A 21,387-nucleotide genomic window follows, 5' to 3' on the forward strand; every position below is an offset into this window, starting at 1 on the left:
TAATAACTGTGCTTAATGTATGCATAAGTTGCATTTCTTCTTTTTCAATAAAACATGAAAGACTTGTTTGGGAACGAACAAGTTGTATAAGACGACTGTTAAGGAAATATGATTTTGGAGAGACTAAAATCTGTGCCTGCTCAGTCAATTCAGTTTACAGCACCTGACTGACAACAGTTTGGGAGGGCAATCCCCGCGCCCCCCCCCCTTGACTGTGATGAACAAGCAGTTGATAATACTGACTATTTATTTATGGGACTACTGTAGAAAATCAACTCAGACTTTAAAGTGATAGAAAGGAATTGTTCCTTTCCATGACTAACCTCAAATACTATGATGAAGGCCAGCCGTGCTGCCAGGACATGCCAGAACTGCAAAGTGAATTCATATGGAGTTGAACTCCATGGTGGGGCTCTGTAATCTCTATACCTGTAAAGCAAAGAAAAACCCTGTGAGTTAGCCTGTGCTCAAAAACCTGAGCATGGTGAAGAGTTCTCTAGTTTATCCCAGATGTGGCTAAAAGGAGGGAAACTCAAGTGAAAGCATAGTTCAAGAGGAATTAAACAGAAAAGGAGAAGAATATAGTCCACAATACAGGCAATTAAATGGGACTGCTTATAAGATGGCACTTTCTGTTTCCAAAAATCCACAGTAAACAATTTCTTTTGTTGTTACAAAGCTGACACCTTGGAGTGTTAAGTTCAAGCGTGCTGACTCTGAATTGGTTCTTGTCCTTGCTTATAAGCCTTTCAGATTCTCTAGACAAAGTTTGCATAAATGTGACACGATTCTGTAACTTCTTAGTCAATTCAAGCTAACTTTCACTGTAAAACTAAATCTGAAACCAGAAGGAGTGCACTCATGCAACGTTGTATGTAACTGTTATGCTGAATTTCTTGTATTCGTCTTGCGTAACTGTTTGAGATCTTGACCTGGGTTAGAGCCACAACAAAAATTTTAATGTGTATTTTAATTAATAATGCTTAACAAAACTGAAATGAGAATTTTTACCCTTCTTGGTAGCTGGGGAAACTTCGAAATGAAATAATTAATAGAGGCACGAAAGACAGGGCTTGCAAGAATCCTGGAAAAACTCAGAACACAGGTTTCCGATGTGTTAGCATTGCATCTTTACCACACAGTGTTTCCACCTGAGACTTCCATGTTGAACAAACTTGAACTCCAATGTTTTTACAGGTAAAAAATAAACTATTCTGCCAGTAATTTAAGCACTGACTTTCAATTTAATGTCTGTACTAACATCTATGCCTGTATTACAAGAAGGGAGAGCATCGAAACATACCGGCAGTATCCTGAGTATCCCATCCCAAGTTCACTCAAATCAAATACTGATAAACTGCTGTTGACATAGCCTTTTAAGCATCTGAAAAAAGACAAGACATAGGGTCAGGACTTTCTTCATAAAGTGGTTATATAGCATAGATCCTGTATGTAAACCTATTCTGCTATCACATATTGTAAGCATACTATTTTATTTGCTTATCAGGACAAAAGCAATTCTAAAATTTTAAGCAGAGAAGCAAAGTTTTATTGGAAAGAAACAAATAACATCCGTTCCAGGGATAACACTGTTTAAAAATCTATTTTCAGCATGTTTTCTGGTTTGACTTCTTATCTACCAGCAGATATAAACCAAAAAATGTTGCTAGTGTTCTTCACTGTCTCTTAAAATTACTTAACTTAGAAAGATGGCTAGAGAGGCAGAACGGAGGATAACTTAACATCCTTGCAGAATCTGCCACCAGTCATGCAGCACATTCCAAAAAATATCAGGTTTTACAAGTTGAATCAAAGAAGAATTTTCACCAACAGTAAAATGAGCAGTGCATATATACCAAACAGCGATCTTAAAGGCAACAATTTATTAGTATTAATGACAGAAATCACATAAATACATTGAATTATGACTGTAGGAGTGAAATTTTTGTCTGTTCCTGGAAAACCACGGATACATAAGACATCCCATCTTCTTGGAAATCTGTCCTGTAATTTAACAAAGGGCCTTCTGAAAGGCAAAGAACATTTAAAAAAGAGATGCATCAGGGATCCTATTATACCGCCTGAACCTTCAGGTTTGCTGTGACACCTCAAATCACTACTGGCAAAAGAAGAAATAGAACTACATAGTTCTCTATTAAATGGGTAGTGCACATTAAGCACTAATGTTTCTCTGCTATTGTCTATCCTGCCTTGTTCTTAAATTCTCTTTTCCTGTGACAGCACAGGAAAAGTAAATCTCTATTTTGAATCACTACAGATGGAGCAATGAGGGAAGGAAGGACAGACCCCTGTGGTTTTAGCTGAGGCACATTCTGTGAATGCAGCGGTACTGGCTTGCTGGACAAGCCTTGATGCTTTCACTCTTATCCTTCCTCCTGTGCAATAAAGAAGATAAATTGTGCTTGTGAGACGTGCTATAGTATTAGCAAAGCGATGCTTCCTTTTCTTGAGGTAACCCTGATTCCCATATTAAAAAGAAAACCAAAAAACCCCTCCAAAACCAGCCCCTAAAACCACCTGTAGGGCGCTGGTCTCCAAATGAAAGAGAGGACGCCCATGAGTACTGTGATCTGTTTAGATCATGTAAAAGGTCATGACAGACAGTGGGAAATGCAGACAGAGCACGGTGGACCCACAGTTCAGAGACAACGGTAAGTGCCTGGAGAGAAGTGCAGGAAACCGGCCTGGTGGTGCAAAGATAGGCAAGAGACCTTGCTGGAAGCGAAGATACACTATAGGTGGAGTTAGGCTAAATAGTGGCATGGCCAACCTTGCTGGAGCTTGGCTGCAAGCATTTCTGAAGAGAAACAGGCAGGGAAGTTTGAGGGTGAATGAGGCTTAGGATAAAAGAGGGTTCGGGAGCATATATGTGTGTGTGGGAGCGTAGTGGGAGAAGACAGTCCAGAACTATTGCAGAAAAGAAGAAAAGCTTATCTAGAGAAAAGCCTGAAAACTGCTACCATGTATATTGAACTTTGTTGTTTGCATTCAGAAGGGAAGACATGACTTTCCACATATATAACTGTGGAGTTAGTCTGCAAACTCTCTGGAATGGCCGAGTTACTTGCACTTAACATCTGTGAAGGTTTGCACAGTTGTAAAAGGTCAAACGTTACTGATATATGTTAAGTATGTTAACACAGAAAGACAGCACCAAAAGTGTGCTTCCTCTGAAATATACATATATATATATATATATATATAAAGAATATCTTATTTACTTTTCTTGTCTGTACCCTTGATCTGTACAGGGACCGTATTTGTATGCATAGACAAAACGTGGAATGTAATCGGAAGTAATGGCAATAACAAAGGCATTGGTGATGACAGCCAGAACTCCAATTCCTTCCAGAATCCCATACCAGATACCTAGAAACAAGAGAAATGACAACGAAGTCATTAATTTTTTACAGTCATATTAAGTCATATAAAGTCATACTAGTGATACTGAAGTCATTATTAGTCATACAGTTTTCCTTTCTTAGTGAGAAAGAATTATTCAGTCAGAAAACCTAGTCGAGATTAAGCCATGTCCCCACAACCCCTGCTCCCGCTGGCTCCACCTGAATGAAGTCTTACAGTAGGGCACACTCTGCTGAGAAGAAATAGCTAAGCAACAAAGGTATAACCATAATCTTTGGTTATAAAGGCCAAATAGAAGATTTTTGGAAAGAGATTTCTTATTTTTATTTAGTTTAGTTTTAAACCAAAAGTGAATTTAGTCCTTGTATTTAATTTCTAAATTCAATTCATTTTGGATTGCATTTTAGTCCTAGAGTTCCACAAATCAGAAGCCTAAAATACTATTTAGCCTGTTTTCAAAATTGCAACTATTATGATCCCTTTTTGGAAATGGAAAGCAAATTTGAGGAGTCCTCTTAGCTAAGCAACTGAGTAGCCTTTTATTGCTTAACAGGAGAGCTGTCATCAAGATCTGTAGGTTACATTATCAATTTCACTCTTGACGCATGAAATATTTCAAGGGTTAAGCTGCATTAGAGAAGGAAACACAAAGAGATGGCACTTGACAGTGACAGTCATTAGGTTCTCTCACCTATATCTGTTGCTCTTGCAGGCATAGGTCTTCGCCACTGAGTGACAAACTTGTACGCATCTAACCTTATTTCTATGATATTGTTAAGCAATGCCAGGAGAGGTGCCAGCGGGAAGGCAGCAACGAAGATGGTGGTAAAGCCAAACTGTAAAACTAGACAGGCATTTCTATGGTTAGAAATTGGAAATGCAAAAGATGTTTTAACGTGCAACATAGTTCTAGTTTCTTCAGAAAACTGACACCTCCCTAAATTTGCTCACCCATCTCTAAATATTCGTCCATTAAACCATGGAGATTCATAGGCTGCAGATTCCAATCTTTTTCCCACTGAGGTAGAGAAATTTTATGCTCCATTAATTGCCCTCCTCTCTTCATTTTGCGTCGTGACCACCAATTCTGTAACAAACTATTAGATAAACAGAGCATTATTGACTGTACTTGCTCAGTAATCTACAATACTCGCTGGTATTGTTTTGAAGTAAGTGGGCCTATTTTGAATAACACCTGAATGTTTACTCAGGTATTTTCTGAAAATATGTACAATATCATATAAGATACAATTCAAAGAACTTCCAAAAGTTCTCAAAATTCTGCATTACGATCTTAATTATGTCTTTAATGTAGCATGTTGGGCATTGTACAAATAAGCTTTTCAGAATATGGAATTTGCTTGCATAGACTTTTTTTGTAGGTTTTACCTGCATGCCTAAATAAAAAAAGAACAGGAAAAAAAGTCACGCATAGCAAGAGCATTAAAAAAGTACATAATGCTTTATTTTTAATCCTGCAAAAGACAAACCAAGTAAGTGGAGCTCAGTAAGAACTCTATGATACCAGAATATATTGAATAGTAGAACACATCTCCTATTTTTGAACAAACCTAAAAATCTAGATGGTCTACGGAATACTTTTTTCTTGAAGCAGGAAAAAGTGTCTAAAAAGGTGTTGCTGAAGCTGCAAATATTTAAGACTATTTTTTACTAAGCTGTGCAGAGGTCTTTTCACAAAGTAGTTATAAATATTAAGTAGATAATAGTCTCACAAATTAAAGTGTTACGCAAATGAAAAATATTATCCAGTACTGATACAGGTGGCAATTAAAGACTATTGTTTCTAGATATTACTGAAAAGAGACTGAAGATGGGAAATAATTTTCTTGTAATTATTTTTATTAACAGGCTGCTATTTTTTCTTAAGCTAATTTAGTGTTTAGCTCTTGATTTCCTTACTGAAAGAGCAACTGTTGCCTCGGTTGCAAACAATGATTTTATCTAAACGAAACACTTATTTCCATAAAGGAATATAAGGATGTTCTAAAAGAAATTCTAGATAGAGTTAAGATGCTGGTGGGCTGAGAAGACAGGAAGCTTGATACTTCAAGTAGGTTTCTTCTTTTCAGAAATCCACGTCTCACAACAATACAGTACACTGCCCCTCATTTGCAGAATGATTGCACATTGTGAGCATAACCCTTTCTGACATACTTTCAAGGTTGAGACTTTGATTAAACTAATATTTGATGAGCAACCTTTTACTGAAAACACACTTTTCCAGTTTCAAGAGAACTGTAAGATTTTTAGCCCATTACTCTCTTCAGTAGCTGAACAGCTCTGTTTGTATTATGGAAAATGAAATCACAATAAACAATTTAGACGGTTAACATAGCCCGAGAAGCTTTATCTTAGAGCAGCAGTTAATGCTTCCCTTGGGAATAAAGTTACAGTATGCGAGACGCAAACAGTGAAAACATTCTTCAAACATAAAAACATTTTTCCCTGTTACTGAATCACACTAATATGTAATCACTATTTGTAAAACAAATTTTAACATCTAAACTTACGGATAGCCTAGTTCCATGAAGTTGTTCCACATTTGTTTTAAAACCATAATAACTCCCATTTGCAAACATAGATCTATCAAGCAGCCACTAGGATGACACTGAAATGAAATGGAAAAAGATCAATAGCTAAAATCAGAGAAGTCCTTTCATTTTTATTTGTTCAGAGGGTGAATGAAAAATATTCAAATATCTTTGGTGAAAAACACTAACCTCCAGTTACAGAAATATTGAAAGAAATATTAAGAACAAAAATATTAACACAGACTTTAGTTGAACAACCTTTAGACATATTATTACTTGGAGAACTAGATTGTATTACCTAAGCTAAGGGCATGTGTGCTAGGTGTATGATAAATTATATAGTCCATTTCACTTAGACCAATACATATGTATTCATGTTGAAAGAATGGAGCAATATTTCATTTGTAATATCCTAAGTCCAGACAGAGACTTAGTAGCTGAATCACTGAAACTGGTATCTTAACTTTATAAATTGCCATATTAAAATGTTTAGCAATTACAGAATCTTTTTTTAGACCATGGACTACAAAGTTATGGTATTTTACTCTGTGGCTACCAAGGTTCAATAAAAGAAACCTGTTTTTCAGAGATAAGAGAGAACTTCAGCATGCTAGTGATATCCAGGGAGGTGCAATTCTAACACGTTTTCAAGCTAAATTCTGAAAATACTGTTTTTCTTCTTTGAAATCATAGAATCGTAGAATGGTTTGGGTTGGAAGGGACCCTTAAAGGTCATCTAGTCCAACCCCCCTGCAATAAGCAGGGCCATCTTCAACTCGATCAGGTTGCTCAGAGCCCCGTCCAGCCTGACCTTGAATGTTTCCAAGGATGGGGCATCTACAACCTCTCTGGGCAACATATGCCAGTGTTTCACCACCCCCATCATAAAACACTTCTTCTTTATATCTAGTCTGAATCTACCCTCTTTTAGTTTAAAACCATTACCCCTTGTCCTGTCACAACAGGTCCTACTAAAAAGTTTGTCCCGATCTTTCTTATAAGCCCCTTTTAATTATTGAAAGGCCACAATAAGGTCTCCCTGGAGCTTTCTCTTCTCCAGGCTGAACAACCCCAATTTTATCAGCCTTTCTTCATAGGAGAGGTGTTCCATGCCTCTGACCATTTTTCTGGCCCTCCTCTGGACTTGCTCCAACAGGTCCACATCTTTCCTGTGCTGGCAGAAACTTAAGAACCTGATAAAAAAGCTGACGGCATTATATTTATGTCCTCCATCCAAAAATTCCATATACCCAGGACATTCCAATCACGTAGGACTTAATAGTGCCTGTGAGGCAAGGGACTATCACTGTTTGCTTTCCCAAAGAGAGAGGCAGAAAGAACTGCGTGTCTCGGGCACAGTCACTCAGCACAGTGGAGAACGCAGAAGGAAAAAACACGTCTCATGTTTCCTACCCTTTGCTATAAATAAGAGTTTACTCTTAACTGCACTTAGATGGAATAATAAATCTTTCAAACTGGACATAATTCATGTCCTTCAGCCATTTCCTTTTTACTCATGGAAATTTCACAGGAACACGAAAAAGGATTGCTTACCTCTTCCAGTCTCCATCTGTTAAAAAGCTTGTTGTACTTTCCTGGGCGGCCTGCAAATCTGGAAAATAAGATTTCTGTTTCTCAGCGGACATTCCAAGAACACCCTGTATCAGTAGTTATTTCACAACATCCACTGAGCAAACTCATGAAATAGAAACAGATGAAATCACACAGGCTTAAATCTGGTATCTGTAGGATATGGAAGTTTCAGAATGCAAACACGGACCATCATTTTGCAAGCGATCCTAAGCTTTTATTATGTCCAGGACAAAAATTCTAGCGTCAGAGGTTTTAGATGTTAGATATTCTGACTCTCTAATCTACTTCTAAGAAGATAAGCCATTGCAATACATAGGAATTTACTGTAGCACAGGGATCTGCTTGCCCACGTGAAGTGTGCGCTGGATTGCACCCTCAGATGTACAAGCATAAAATCACTTCTAAACCCATCATAACTAAACGCTTTTTACAGATCTAACAGATTCTTGTATAATGAATTGAATCAAAATTCTTAATGACCTCAGTGAAAGTTATAAAAGAGAGAGAAAATGCCTGGTCCTACTAGACACAGGAGACAGCAAGATACAAAGAAGTTTAGAAACTGTATGGCAAATGCACCACCAGATGTAACAAGCCAATATTATCAACAGTCTTTACTAGAGTTTGTTTTGTTTTTGTTTCTTTTTCCAAACAATCTCGAACTGAAATTATACTATAGAACTTTATAGGAGGTAATCTGAAGTACTCTGTAGGTTCTGCAGGAATGATAAGTCTGACCATAACAAAACTGAAGTGAAGATGAAGCAAGGTTAGACCTATGCAGTACCTCATGCTCTCAGCTAAAGATACACACAAAAATTGGAGCCAGAATTTCTGCCTCCTACTCTTGTCTAAGACCTGCCAGAGAATATTTACTATTTATAGAAATGGATCCTGGGAAATGTAACCAAAGGGGAATAAACAAGAATTAATAAAGCCTATTAGCGCAGGGCTAAATACAGACCCACATTTAGGAAGTAGCTGTAGTTTCAAGGGTTCCGAATTCTCATTGAGTAGGAAAGTCACGTACATAGACCCACTTAAAAGTAGACTTTTTACGGTCTAGCTTCATGAGTAAAGATTTCAAGGGTCCAACCCTCACATACAGTTAAAAATATTAATTTAGTGTTATGAATTATCCTCAGAAACTAACTCGCATCTAAATTTTACAGTTCAAACTTTCACCTTATTTTCTTCAAATGTATAAAATTAGCAAGGATTACGAGTTCTGTGCAAGTTTTCCTTTAAGTGCAGTTAGCAAAGATAATTTACCTGCCAAGAAAAAAGGCAATGTAAAAGATGGAGCTGTTCAAGTTGACAAACTGGAAGAGGAACATTTTCAAGGCAAAGCTGTTTTCCCATTCAGATTCTGTTCTAGGGTGCTCTGCAGAAAGACATAAAAGACATCATATAAATGAAAATGAAATCAAGTTATGCCTAACTTTGCTCACAGATCAATCAACACTAACAAAACAAGCAATTGTTTCAAGTCATGGTGCCCCACCAGGTTGAAATTAATTCCCCCCCCCCCCAAGTGTTCAGTCTGCAGGTCACAAAACCATTGCCCCAGCTCAGACTATGTTGGTTCTACGTGGAAACAGGAGATACAAACCTCTTGGTACAGAATAGGTCACAACTGTATGGGAAGATACCTGTTCCATTTCCATGAAAAAGTTCTGAATTCAGTGTGAATCAATTTTAAGGCTACAGGTCTCTTGATTAAAAAAAAAAACCCACAAAAACCACATGACAAAAAAACCCACAACAAAAAAACCCCCCAAACAAAAAGCAAAAGCACTTGGCATCAGCAGAGCCAACAGACAGGGGCTGCCAAGGAAAGCAGAGGGAAAAGAGACAACCAACAGCCAGTTGGTTTCTCACCCAAGCACCTTGCCTTCTAAATACTTTTGTAAGACCACTACTTCATCCTCAAGAGTTCCCTATCATAATGCCTGTGAAGTGTTAAAACAGTTTATAATTCAATGAGGAAAGGACGGAGGTCCTTCTTTGAGTTTTGTTTGAAAGAAATGTAGAAATGTGTAGCAGGGCTACAAGTATTCTGTGTGAGTCTGCACTGCCTTGTATGATTTTCCTTGTGGTTTCTAGAACATTATTTATGTCTGAATTAGAACTCGGTGATAATGATTAACTTTCTTTTTGGTAAAAATTTCAAATTTCTTTGATGGATGTGTCAAACGAATATAGTACATTGATAAAAGTTTTAAAGCACATATATGAGTTGGAAGTCTAAACTGCCTTGATTTTTCAGTTAAAATTTGTACTAGTTACTTTGGTCTAATGATGAATAAATTAGGACAGAAATATACAGGATACTAGCTTTATATATGGACACTTGGTCCCAGAAGTTAAGATGTCATCCTTCTCTTTGACGTAAAACACCTTAGGAAGTGGAGTGAGCTACCTAGCTCAAACACCTGATGCTCCATTATGCTTAAAAAATAATAATAATAAAAAAGCTTCTTGAATTAATTCTTTCATATATTTTGGGAAAAATCAGCTTGTATACTTAAACAAAATGATTATTTTCTTTCCCATTCCCTGGTCTATAACAAGATAATATATTTAAAAAGTTGAGTAGGAATACAAATCAGTGTGATCTGAAGAAGTATTTTAAAATATTTTAATAATTTGAGTAAGTTGACTATACATTCTGAATCTTTCTAACCTGTTCAACTGCCTGTTGTCTGAAACACAAGTTTTGAGCATCTTGTTTATGCATGCTCTTCAGTACTTTAACCAGAAGAGGGAGCTGTTAAATTTAAGCAGTGAGCTTGCTTTTAAACCATGACAAGATCAATTGCATATTTTGACACGGACTAAAAGAGAGCATGTAAGAAGAAACACTAAAAGGTAACATATTCACCTAGTAGAAGATCTTAAATGCTGTCTTTGCTTTCTTGTTTTCTATAAGCTAGAAAGCTTCACCTTTATGACTGAATCACAATTAGAAGCTTCAGTATAAATTTTTAATGTGACAGAATTGGAGCTACTTTAAAATTTATGACTTAACATTTTTATCTCGGATAATGTAATTTTATCTTAGCCCATTTTTTCCATACAAAAGTTCAAATTAAAAAATTGTAAAACAAATAACCAAGCATTTGGGAAAAAAATGAAAAGATCTGTTTTAGCATTCTAAGAAAGAATATGTTTTGACTTTTCTTCCATTATGATAGTTTTTTCTATTTATACTATAAAACATTAAAAAAAGTAGAGGTATAAGAACAAATTCCTTTCTATTAGTTCCTTAGTGAAATAATCATATCATTTCTTTCTCTGACATTTCTCACTTGCCTAGGGAAATGCCAGAATCGTACTATGCATACATGAAGTTTTCAAAACCCTATTTTATGGAAATATAAAGCTTTATGCCACAGCTAGCAAGAACCATACCACTAGTAAAGGCCTACATACCTAAGTCTGTCAGGAGATAGGCAACCTTTTCATATACCTAAAAGAGAAATAAGAGATGGTGTAAGTATAGCACATCCTGTCTGTTGTGATGTCAAATCCAGAACGAAAACAAGTATCAAAAGCATAGGTGTTCTGTTGCCCTACAGCATCAAGGTATCTGGACAAAGAAGAGAGGGCGATGTCGTAGCTATGTGTGGATGTATAGTTTCCTGTAAAGACTTCATTGAACTACTTTAGTCCCATTCTCTTTATCCATGTAAATGTACGTATGCATGTAAGTATATGCATTAAATATACAATAAAGGTAAACTGAGAGCCAATAAATCAAGAGAAGTGTTCAGACATCAACGGTTCTCTTAATGAACAGAAATAAATACATGACAGTCTGTTTTGGAGAATGTTTTCTTATTGCAGTGAGTGCGCAATCTCCTTAGCAGAATTAACAGCCACTGTTTGCTATTATTCCTTTTTACCTGTTTGTGCCTGCACGGGAATAGAAAAATGATAAGTTATATTGCAGTTGAAGCAATAGAGTTTATATCAATGTACATTGTGCTGCCATAGCATATGATTAAACCCGTGCTGCTGCGTGACAGGAAAAGCTTAAACCAAACTCAGGTATCACAGTGATTCTAGGACTGTGCAACACTGATATCACAGCTGCACTTTAAATAAGAAATGGAAGAAATCAAAGTTATCAATTAAAAAAAAAAAAACAGAAAGAAAATTCTCAGGCAAGAAAATAATGTCATTCCATTTAGAGAAGAGATGTATTGTAAAAGGTAATGTAAAAAACAAAACCACAAATGTAGGAAGCAGCAGTCTGTACCACTGTGACTTGGGGATCTAAGCAAAGATGTGTAGTGACAAAGTAGGCATTAGAGAAAAACATTGACATAGTATTAGAGGAAACCCCCCTGAAATACTAGCTTCAGGCACCTCTATATGAATAAGGAAGAACATGTATATATCTGATATACAGTGAACTCAGTAACCTTGTAAAAATTACTCTTTTAAAGTAATCCCTCCTTTAAAAGACGACTTACAACATTGAGTGACATGATGATCATAAAATTGATACAGACTCCAGTTCCAGATGTCGCAAACTGCCAATACTTCTTGATGAAATACCACTTGAAAGAAGCAAACTGTTCCATGGCTACCAGACGATACACCACAACTGCAAACACTGCAGTGAGGACCAGTGAAATCTACAGGTAAGTATTTATGAATAGAGATATTAGAACAAAATAAACCATACCTGAAATAATTTCCACTGACTTAATAAATTAACAAGTGTTTTAAAGATTGCCATTTGTTTTGGTGAGCCGACTTTGAGAGAATGAAAATACTAGACTGATGAATTAAAACATTTCTTTACTGTTCTTCTGCAATATAACTATATTACATCTTTTAAAAGAAAGAGATCCATAAGCACATAGTAAGACAGACAATCGGTTTTGCCTATATTATGTAAATCCACTAATCTTAATGAATGCACTCAGGACTTGCGCTACTATTTACATCAGATTAAGATTAAAGGCTACAATAATTCCAATATTATTAAACATTACCATGAAGAATATTCCTGAGACAGACACCATCAGTCGACTGAGCTTATCAGGGAAAGGCTGAAAAGGTTCAGGTTTTCCTGTGATGGGATTTACTCTTTCCACTTGGGAATATTTAGCTTCAAACTGGGGGCGCAGCTCTTCCTGGAATGACAGGGTAGATTTCATTTGTTGTACTACATATTTCACTAAAGTAACAAAACCTAGACATGTATGTGGTCTAAAGTAGGAAATCTATCTTGATACAAATTCTTTTTTATAATGCTCCAACTCAAATATCCAAATCATTTGCTCTTTTGAAAATCCTTGGAAACAGTGCCAGGGACGAACAAGGAACAGAAACCGCAGGAGCCTTCCCCACTATGTGAGCGTATTAAGAGGATCATCGGTCATAATACTGACTTGAACACTAGTTTCTCTGCAGAAATTGATTAGAAAACTTGAAATTGATGCCAGTTATGATGGTGCTTTTTGTGATATGAAACCATTTATTAAAAGCCACAAGCTTGTACCTATACATCTATGGAAAGCTATAAAACAAGTAATGGTAAAGTCTGTATTGACCTAGACTGCAGTTAAATCACCGATATAGTTCAATTACAGCTATGTTCACTAATGATTTATGAAGTAATAGAATAATTTATTATTGCTGATGCTGATAGCAGAATGGTAAAGGATAAGTTACGCCTCTCAGAAGGATACAACATCTAGTTTCTGTCCCTTTGCTTGTCTTGGTCCTGTTTTTAGGCAGGATTAGGAATTTTCTGTACAAGAAGCCATAGAATTGAAAGCCACCTGTGCTGATATCAGTAGTAGCTCCTGTCCTCTGTACGGGGAGTATTTCCACTCAATTTTTCAAAGGGTGCTTTTAATAAATGTAGAATTATATTTGGAATTATAATGCAAGTTGCAGACTTGCATAGTCTCAAGTGTACTTGCTTGTTTTGCAACTAGTGTTATAAATACAAATATAATCTGAATAACAAATTCAGATTACTGGCATACAATATGTAATCATATTTACACTTAAATCACACTGACAGCAAGATTTACAGGTTAATTCTGTTTAGTCTTACCTCTTCATCTTCCCAGTCTATGAGGTCCCAGTCATAGGTTAATACAGCTCTCCGTCTTTTCCAAAACTCTAGAAAGACTGTAGCTGTGGAAATCAACTGCATTTTAATTATGGAAAAGAAAGAAAAAAGGCCATGCAGATCTCAAGAAAATCAGCAATATGTAACATGATAACTGCCATTAGCCACTTTCTGTCTGTTTTCCCCACAGAATCTGAAAACTATGAGTAGCTTCAGGATAATCACTGTTAAAATTGGAACACTGTTTTACAATATTTATCTAAGAATCATTTTTTTTTGCTGTCTGCTATATCTGTACAGACATAGGTACCTGTCAATATGAGACACTGCCATCCCTTTTAGATCATCATTTTGCTTTTAAGTTTATTCAAAACGTAGATGATTTAAAATCTCTCCTTGAAGAAACAAGGATATGCATACACATCATTTTATTGAAAACACATACGGTTTAAAATCTTTCCTTGAAGAAACAAGGATAGGCATACACAATGGTATCTATTAATAAAGAGCAAAATTATGAGCTCATTTTATTTGTTTTGAATCAACACAACCTCACTTCTTTCCCAGCTATACCAGCTTTATACTGGAGTAGCTTCATTGGTAAAATATGTCTTTAAACAAGTATTTCTAATCTATGTGTGAGATCATAATCAGATTCTCCACATACTTAGTGTTTTCAGTAGGTCGTATACAAATAATTACAACCAGTAAATGACTCCAGGTTTCCCAAATATTGTAGTTTGCACTGAGGTTAAGACACCTTGTTTTGGTGGGATTCCTGACAAAATGCGGGACTGTCCAATTGTTCCCTGTAAAACAGTGATTTCAAATAGGGCGTGAGAAAATTTGCTTCCTCCCGGCAAGCCAACTGATCAGAAGGAGGATTTCTAACTCAAACTGAATAGGATAGTCTCACATTCCTACCTTTTTCTATACTTCTGTATTATGTTTAACATCTTACTGGGTTTATATTATATATATTATATAGCTATCATCATTTTAGATATAAATATATGATTTATCCATATACTATATTAAAGCACAATGACTAGAAGTTAGCAGAAGTTCACCATACCACTACCTATAAATAATGGATGGCTGAATGCAAGGAACTCATCCCTGAATATTATTTCTGGTAGTATGTTCTTTTATTCTTCCAAGCACAGATCTTGTCTTCAGCACAGATTTGATTTAAGTTTCGGATGCTCCTAACAAGGACAGCACAGAGCTCTCCTATTTAAGCAGCAGTGGGGTTTGCACTTGAGTAATCCAAGGGTGAAACAACCTTTTCTCACTGTCATTGGAAGTGCTATCACAACCAGTGCAGCGCAAGACTCAGAAATGTTACAGAAGACATCACTTTGCGAGAGAAATCCCTTCCTGACACGCGAGGACTCAGGAGTAACCTAAGGCCATGCTATACACAAAACAAGCAATACTTTTCTCATGTGACCAAATAGGAGAAATACAACACATTCTGCAAAACACGGTGTTGGGTGTTCCTCTGCGTGTCCGGCTGTGGTAGGAAGCAACAAGATATCCACCAGCCCTGTGCCAAAAGTGGTAATTCTGTAATTGTGCAAGTGAAATAATTCACTTAGTTACACTCAAAGGTAATAGAAGTTAAGGAAGTGGCCCAGTTATCAGGAATAAAACAATGAATTTTAAATCCTACTGACTTAAAATACCTGAATCAGAGAAACTGTAACCAAGCAATTGAACTAGTGACTTTTTTTCCCCAGTACCATTACTGAAGAAAAGAATGAGGAAGGGTGGACTACTGAAGTACACACAACTTTTTTGGACTGGGAAGTATTTTAGCTTGTGTAAATATCCGTTGAAGTTTTGGAAATAAAATGAGGCAGCTGTAGGCCAGAAGTAATACTAGACTGTGGACAAATGGTGTCCTCAGTTGAAAATACACTAATCTTATACTGCTATATATTTTGTTCTGTCTGTCCTCTAAGATTTGGGATAACTTGCTTATTCTTTAAATCAAGATCTGCCTCTCAGTTAAGGTTTTCAGGCTCTGGTATAGCATGAATAATAGGCTCTAGTATAATATGAATAATAATAATAATAAATGATGTCTTTTATGTTATTTATGTACACAAAGCATTTGATAATGCAAAGATCAAGAAAATCATCCATCTAGATGAAGAGGTGAGGCCCAATCACTAACTATACCTGCCAACTAAAGCACCTTTTCTAGACTCACCTAAGCTCTTAAAAAATGGTGCAATTCTCTCTTTCACACAGTAGAATAGAATTCCTGGTAATTTTGCTGTGCTACAAGGCTACTGAGAAAATAGTGTCAAAAGCTGGAACTATATAAAAAAAAGCATGTTGGAAAAAAGAATAATTCACAAAACTTCTCTTGCGGTGTAAACTTCTAGTCTAAATGACAGTGAAAAAACATCAGAATTTTGAAATTCAAATATTTGTCCAGTTCTACAGAAGGCCTGGATCCTTCCTGGCTTGCCTTTCTTTTACTCTATCTCACTGCTAACGCCACCTGTCCCTGATTGCTCTCCATGCAATCAAGTCCTAGTTGCTAGGCTCTTCTTAGTGACTCATCTCTTACCCTGATCTCCCAGCTCTGAAAATGCTAAGCCTTGACTTTTATCAATTACTTCTGTAGAAAAACAAGACATAAAATAGATGACTAAGCCAACCATTTGAACATCAGGATGAGAACATTCATGTTCTAACATTGCTTTGACCTGGCAGGGTTTCTTTCTGCCTAATCCCGCCGCTCAAGAGCTCTGGATAATTTACGGTTTAGAGGGTCATACGCAAGCCTCTGGTTTCCTACAGAAAACATTATCTGTTGCCTCCGCTGCTTTTCCCCGGGCATGCTGCTTCCCACTTTATATCTCCAATTGCCGCCCTGAATTTAAAATCCCATAATACATGGTGTACTTCCTTTTTTTGTCCAGCATTTTGGTATAGGCCTGCTCATTTAGGGATTTGTTATTCAGTGCTCTGCAATACAGTCGGCAGTTTTGCCTGTTGCACACTTCCAAAAGTTTCTTTCAATTCTTATTTAAGTTACCTTATGTTTACTGCCCTTACACTGCCAGTACTTGCACTGATGAAGAACCAAAATCTCTAGGCAGGTGCTTTACACAGTTCTTAATCATTCAGAAGACAAGTAGGGTGATGCTTGATGGTTAAGACAGACGGGAAAGATTGGTTGTGCATTGATATAATCTTAAGTAAAACAGGAGTTTGACATTGTCAAGAAGAAGAAATGATGAATGGCTGCTGTTAAATGCTATGGAAGGAAAGAAGAGAGGAGAGAAAGAAAGAAACCCAAACAAAACGAAGAACCCAGAGAACCCAAGACTATTATGTGAGCACATCCCTTCCGAATGTTTTAGACAAGTCACTGTGTCAAAATGAATCCTGTGTTTATTCCCTAAAAAATTATGGCCAGGAGGATTTTCAGTAAGGAGCTAGGGGACTGTCTCCACTGCCCCTCTGCAGAGTTTGGCCGTGGCCAGCCAAGCCCCTTCTGAATACTCTGCTCAATTACTTCTTCAGTTTTATTCAGTTGGACTCCTTTACAGCAAAGCTATGCAATAAAACCAGTTCTACAGAATTGGTACCACACCTGCTACTGAGACACACACTCTTCAGAATTGAAGCTGCCGCTTAATAAATACAGGCTCTAGCTGAATGACAGCTTAGTCTCACCTCCTGCTCCTGAAGCACTCTGAACCACCTTGCCTCCATATGGCCACAGCTCTGTATCTGTTCACACTCAGGCTCGCTGCTGGAGGTTTTGCCTTCCAGGAACAGTGGGCCAGCACTCAGCGCCAGCACCCTGCAGGTGTACCTCACTTAGCCAAGAACTGAGTCACAAACAGCATCTTCCATTAGGTGTCAAGTCACTCAGGTAAACAGTTTTTACTTTTCCTAACAGATGAATTAAACTGCTAACAAATAGAGAGAGAGTGAGAACACACACCTTCCCAAGCCCAATGCCAAGGGCAGCACTAGACTTTCATGCCACTATAATAGATACATTTTAAGAGGACTGCAGCCTATATATTTAAGGTCTTGCTATTATCAAATATTATATATCTATTCAAATAACCTTTCTTTCTAAAAAACTATCAGAAAGGCTTCTCAGCACCATAATGTGTACATGCTGGCGTGAAGTATACTGTTGACCCTAGTATATCACTTGTCATTTGGTTAATGCTCCATGAGATCCAAATTTGGACACACATTTGTGGTGCTTGTTTTCAGATCTCATGGTCAATCTGTTGGATGCATGGCCACCCAGACACAGCAATAAATATGAGTTGGAAGCTTGTTGATACACACTGCAGAGAATGCTAGATTCCAAAGAAAACCAAACCCACAGTATCAGACTCTGTCCTCCCTCCTCTCACAGACCACCCCACCTCATGCCGCACAAATAATTTACTTCCCCGAAAGGGATATTAGAGAGGGTAGAACTTGATCCACTTCACAGAAAACCTTCCACTGTCCACTGCAGTATTTTCAAGAAAACACCACTAGTTGCTCCCATATAAACACCTCCTGTATACGCCATATCCTCAGCACTTATCTCAAGGATAAGTTATGAAAGAGTATTTGCACTTGATTCCTTAAAAATTTGAAGTGGAAACAGATAACAACATCATGGCATTCCACTCAAACAGTCACACCATACCGAAACATTTCTGAGTCGCTCTTCACCACATACCAGACTAGAATAAATATACATAAAGAATTAAAGAATAAAAAAAAAATCATGGGTTGACGAGATCAGCATATTAAGGTGTATATGATATGCCTGACTTCCTCATTCTTACTTTAATCCAGTATTGTTTGTATAAAACCTGAAGTGAGGAGTAAGAGTTGTAACACTCAGATCCCTAGCTAGTTATGTATTCCAAAGTAAAAATTAATGACATCTGATAAATTCAGAAAGTTTGCATTTAGATTTTTATCTTAAATTCTTGCAACTGTGAACATATTTGGAGACAGGATCAGACCCATTTCTAGCAGCACGTTTTTCTTAACAGAACTCATTTTGCTGCTTTAGTTGGTAGAAGATATATGTCTTTTCCTGTTTTCATCTCACAAAGTGTACCGTAGGAAACTCTGTGATAATAAGAAGCTATCTCTTGTTAAATTAATAGTTGCATAGTACACGGAACAATAGTTTCTATAGTTTACAGAAAACAGTCATCCTTCTGAAATACCAGTTCAAAGACTTTCAAAGGATTAAGCAATATGCACTGCCTACCCACTTTACCATAAATACTGCAATTTCTGCGGGCTCTGTAATGACAGAGCTCAGTCACGAGAGCAGCGAAGTCGGTCAGGCTGGTCCCAGACGTGCCGGTGCGTGCGCCGAAGGCTGCCCCAGCTCACCTCGCCTGGCCCGTACAGCACGTTCCTGACCCGTGTCCTACGCCGCCGCCGCCTTTATTGGACCTGCGCTCCCCGCTTCCCACCAGACTAATTGCACCCTGGGCCATAGCAGTATTTCAACAGGTTCTTGTGTATTTTGTAGAGCTCAAAGGTAAGTCTGACGGGGTTTTTTTTTTAATGTTTATTAGTGGATCTGATTAATAATCATAGTGTTCTTTTATACAGCGCTCGGCAATCGGTGCTGTTGTAGCCAAATTCTGCTTAGAGTGTATTTCTGAGAAAATAACTGAACCCCCCCCCCCATTTTGTGATTCAAACATTAAAGCAGAGAAGTAGCAACCATAAACAATGGCAGTATTTCACTCAAATTCATACTTTTCCTTAGTGGCTATTTATGCTCCTTACCAAGCAAGTATAGAATTTCTCTCAGAGTCAGTTCAGAGCCATTTTAAGTGCGGGGGTGGTGGTGGTGGTGGTGGTGGTGAAGGGAAGCATTCTGTGTATGCTACTTTATACCAAATTTCTGTAAGGAAACATATTGCTACATTGTTATTGCTTCTGCTGAGTTTAGTTATACCGACAATGAACAGGAAATACACACTTAGGAAGCTCAGCCAGCGTACTTACACTTGTCAGGCTGCTAGCTAGGAACAGAGGGGAAAAATTACATTAATTATAGAATACAATTCATATTTATATTCCTCCTTATAATTCACTACAAACTTACAAATTATTTTCTCAGTACAAAAATCAAAATATATTTAAGCTTGAAAATTTAATATTCATTGCTCATTAAATTGAGAAGTATCTCATCCTTGGAGAGCAATCCAAAATTTAGAGCAAAGAGCAAAAATCCAACATGTTTCTGGGACCATCATTTGCTGTTATTTCTTTCTGAATTCTAGAAGAGTAATTCTCTATATGTTGCTTTATATTTGTTCCGTCTATTTTTGGATCACTGATGTAAAGGTAAAAATAATCTGCTTTATGCGGCTTAAAAAGCGTAGCAAGTGTGAAAGCTCTGCAAATACGAACATGTTACTCCAGACCACAAGAAAGAAAGAAGTGCCATTAATAATTTGCTTATCATGTCACTGTTTAGTACATAAAGTACTTTCTAATTACTCCTGTAAGGGAGGGAAACAGTGCAAGGTTCAATTTATTGGTATGCAAAAGAAGGTCCTTTGAATTTATAGTTCTGAAGACTGTATCATCTACCCAGAAGAAGAAGTTGAAATGATTGTTTTCTTGACAGTTGCAAAGATTTTGCAGACGTTACACCTACCACTGGCAGCTGCTGGGTTGTGTTCAGGAAATAGATGTTGCAGTTACTTTATCATGCCAAAAATCTATTTTAAAATACTTAAAATACCACTAGATATACATTTATATGAAAATCGCCATATAAGAATTTATGAGGACATTTTTTTCTGTGTTGCAGAAATATTCAGCACAAATCTGAGCAGTTTAAGGAAAACACAAAGCCAGATGCAGTATCAATGCCACCTTCACGGTGAAGTCCAGAGACCCAGGGGAGGTTGATATGAATGGAACCAGGGCTTCACCCAGAGTGTAGGCGTGCAGATGTACATGTATGTACACTAGCAGCTTCATATTGAATACTTTCTGCTGTAAAGCAACTTTAATCTTTATTAATAACAGACTAACAAGGGGTTTTGTAGCCTTTTTTCAATTTACTTCAATTAAAAGAAAGAAGTCTGTATGATATAGAATCACAAACTCCTCAAGGTGGCTGTACCTACATGAGTATTTTAATCCATCCAGAGTGTGCTTTTAAAATCTCCTGATCAACTCCACTTGTTGCCCTTTGGCTTACACCACCGGGCACTCCTGTCAGTAAGCTAAGTGATGTGCTCCAGGAGTAGCCTAACACAGGCCAGCTCTAAAGGGTCCTCAGTCAAAGGGAAGAGATTGTGGCAAGTTCAGAGTAAACCCCCTCCAGAAACGTGTGAAGAGTGAGTATCAAGCCCTCAGCACCTCTGTGGATCACCTGCAACCGGGCTACGCATTTTCCAGTATAGACACAATCAGTGCATACTCAGGTTCACGCCAGAGTGCCACTTTTATGGGAAATTGCATTCACACCTTGGTGAATTCCTTGAATAAGGGCCACTACATCTCTTCATAAAGCCATACACTGAAGGAGAAATTTTACCCTTCCCCTTTTTGGAGTTGGCTTTTGTTTTCTACCCAGCTGTCATAGGTCTCATGAAATTTGACTCTAGCAGCACAGAACGAAACGCAAAGTGCAAAGTCACTGAAGAAACATGGTGGTGACCATCCTATGTAAACCCCTCTTTTTTTATGCTAAAAAAAGGTAGAGCTAATCTAGGTAACTGAACT

At 37.3% G+C, this 21,387-nt stretch overlaps 1 protein-coding gene across 1 annotated transcript in view; it reads right to left on the reverse strand.

The window, feature by feature from the left end:
* The window catches only part of ANO3 (anoctamin 3), a 146,149-nt gene that overhangs the window by 6,997 nt on the left and 117,765 nt on the right, over positions 1 to 21,387 (reverse strand). The window contains exons 15-26 of the mRNA XM_069804062.1: positions 13,612 to 13,694; positions 12,539 to 12,679; positions 12,011 to 12,175; positions 10,965 to 11,001; positions 8,802 to 8,913; positions 7,491 to 7,548; positions 5,916 to 6,013; positions 4,336 to 4,481; positions 4,076 to 4,228; positions 3,243 to 3,390; positions 1,304 to 1,384; positions 324 to 429 (exon numbers count right to left, since the gene is read on the reverse strand). Of these exons, the coding sequence (XP_069660163.1) occupies positions 324 to 429; positions 1,304 to 1,384; positions 3,243 to 3,390; positions 4,076 to 4,228; positions 4,336 to 4,481; positions 5,916 to 6,013; positions 7,491 to 7,548; positions 8,802 to 8,913; positions 10,965 to 11,001; positions 12,011 to 12,175; positions 12,539 to 12,679; positions 13,612 to 13,694 (1,328 nt within the window). The remainder of the gene's footprint in view (positions 1 to 323; positions 430 to 1,303; positions 1,385 to 3,242; positions 3,391 to 4,075; positions 4,229 to 4,335; positions 4,482 to 5,915; positions 6,014 to 7,490; positions 7,549 to 8,801; positions 8,914 to 10,964; positions 11,002 to 12,010; positions 12,176 to 12,538; positions 12,680 to 13,611; positions 13,695 to 21,387) is intronic.

This window comes from Haliaeetus albicilla, chromosome 16, assembly GCF_947461875.1.
Source record: "Haliaeetus albicilla chromosome 16, bHalAlb1.1, whole genome shotgun sequence".
NCBI classification, from domain to species: Eukaryota; Metazoa; Chordata; class Aves; order Accipitriformes; family Accipitridae; genus Haliaeetus; species Haliaeetus albicilla.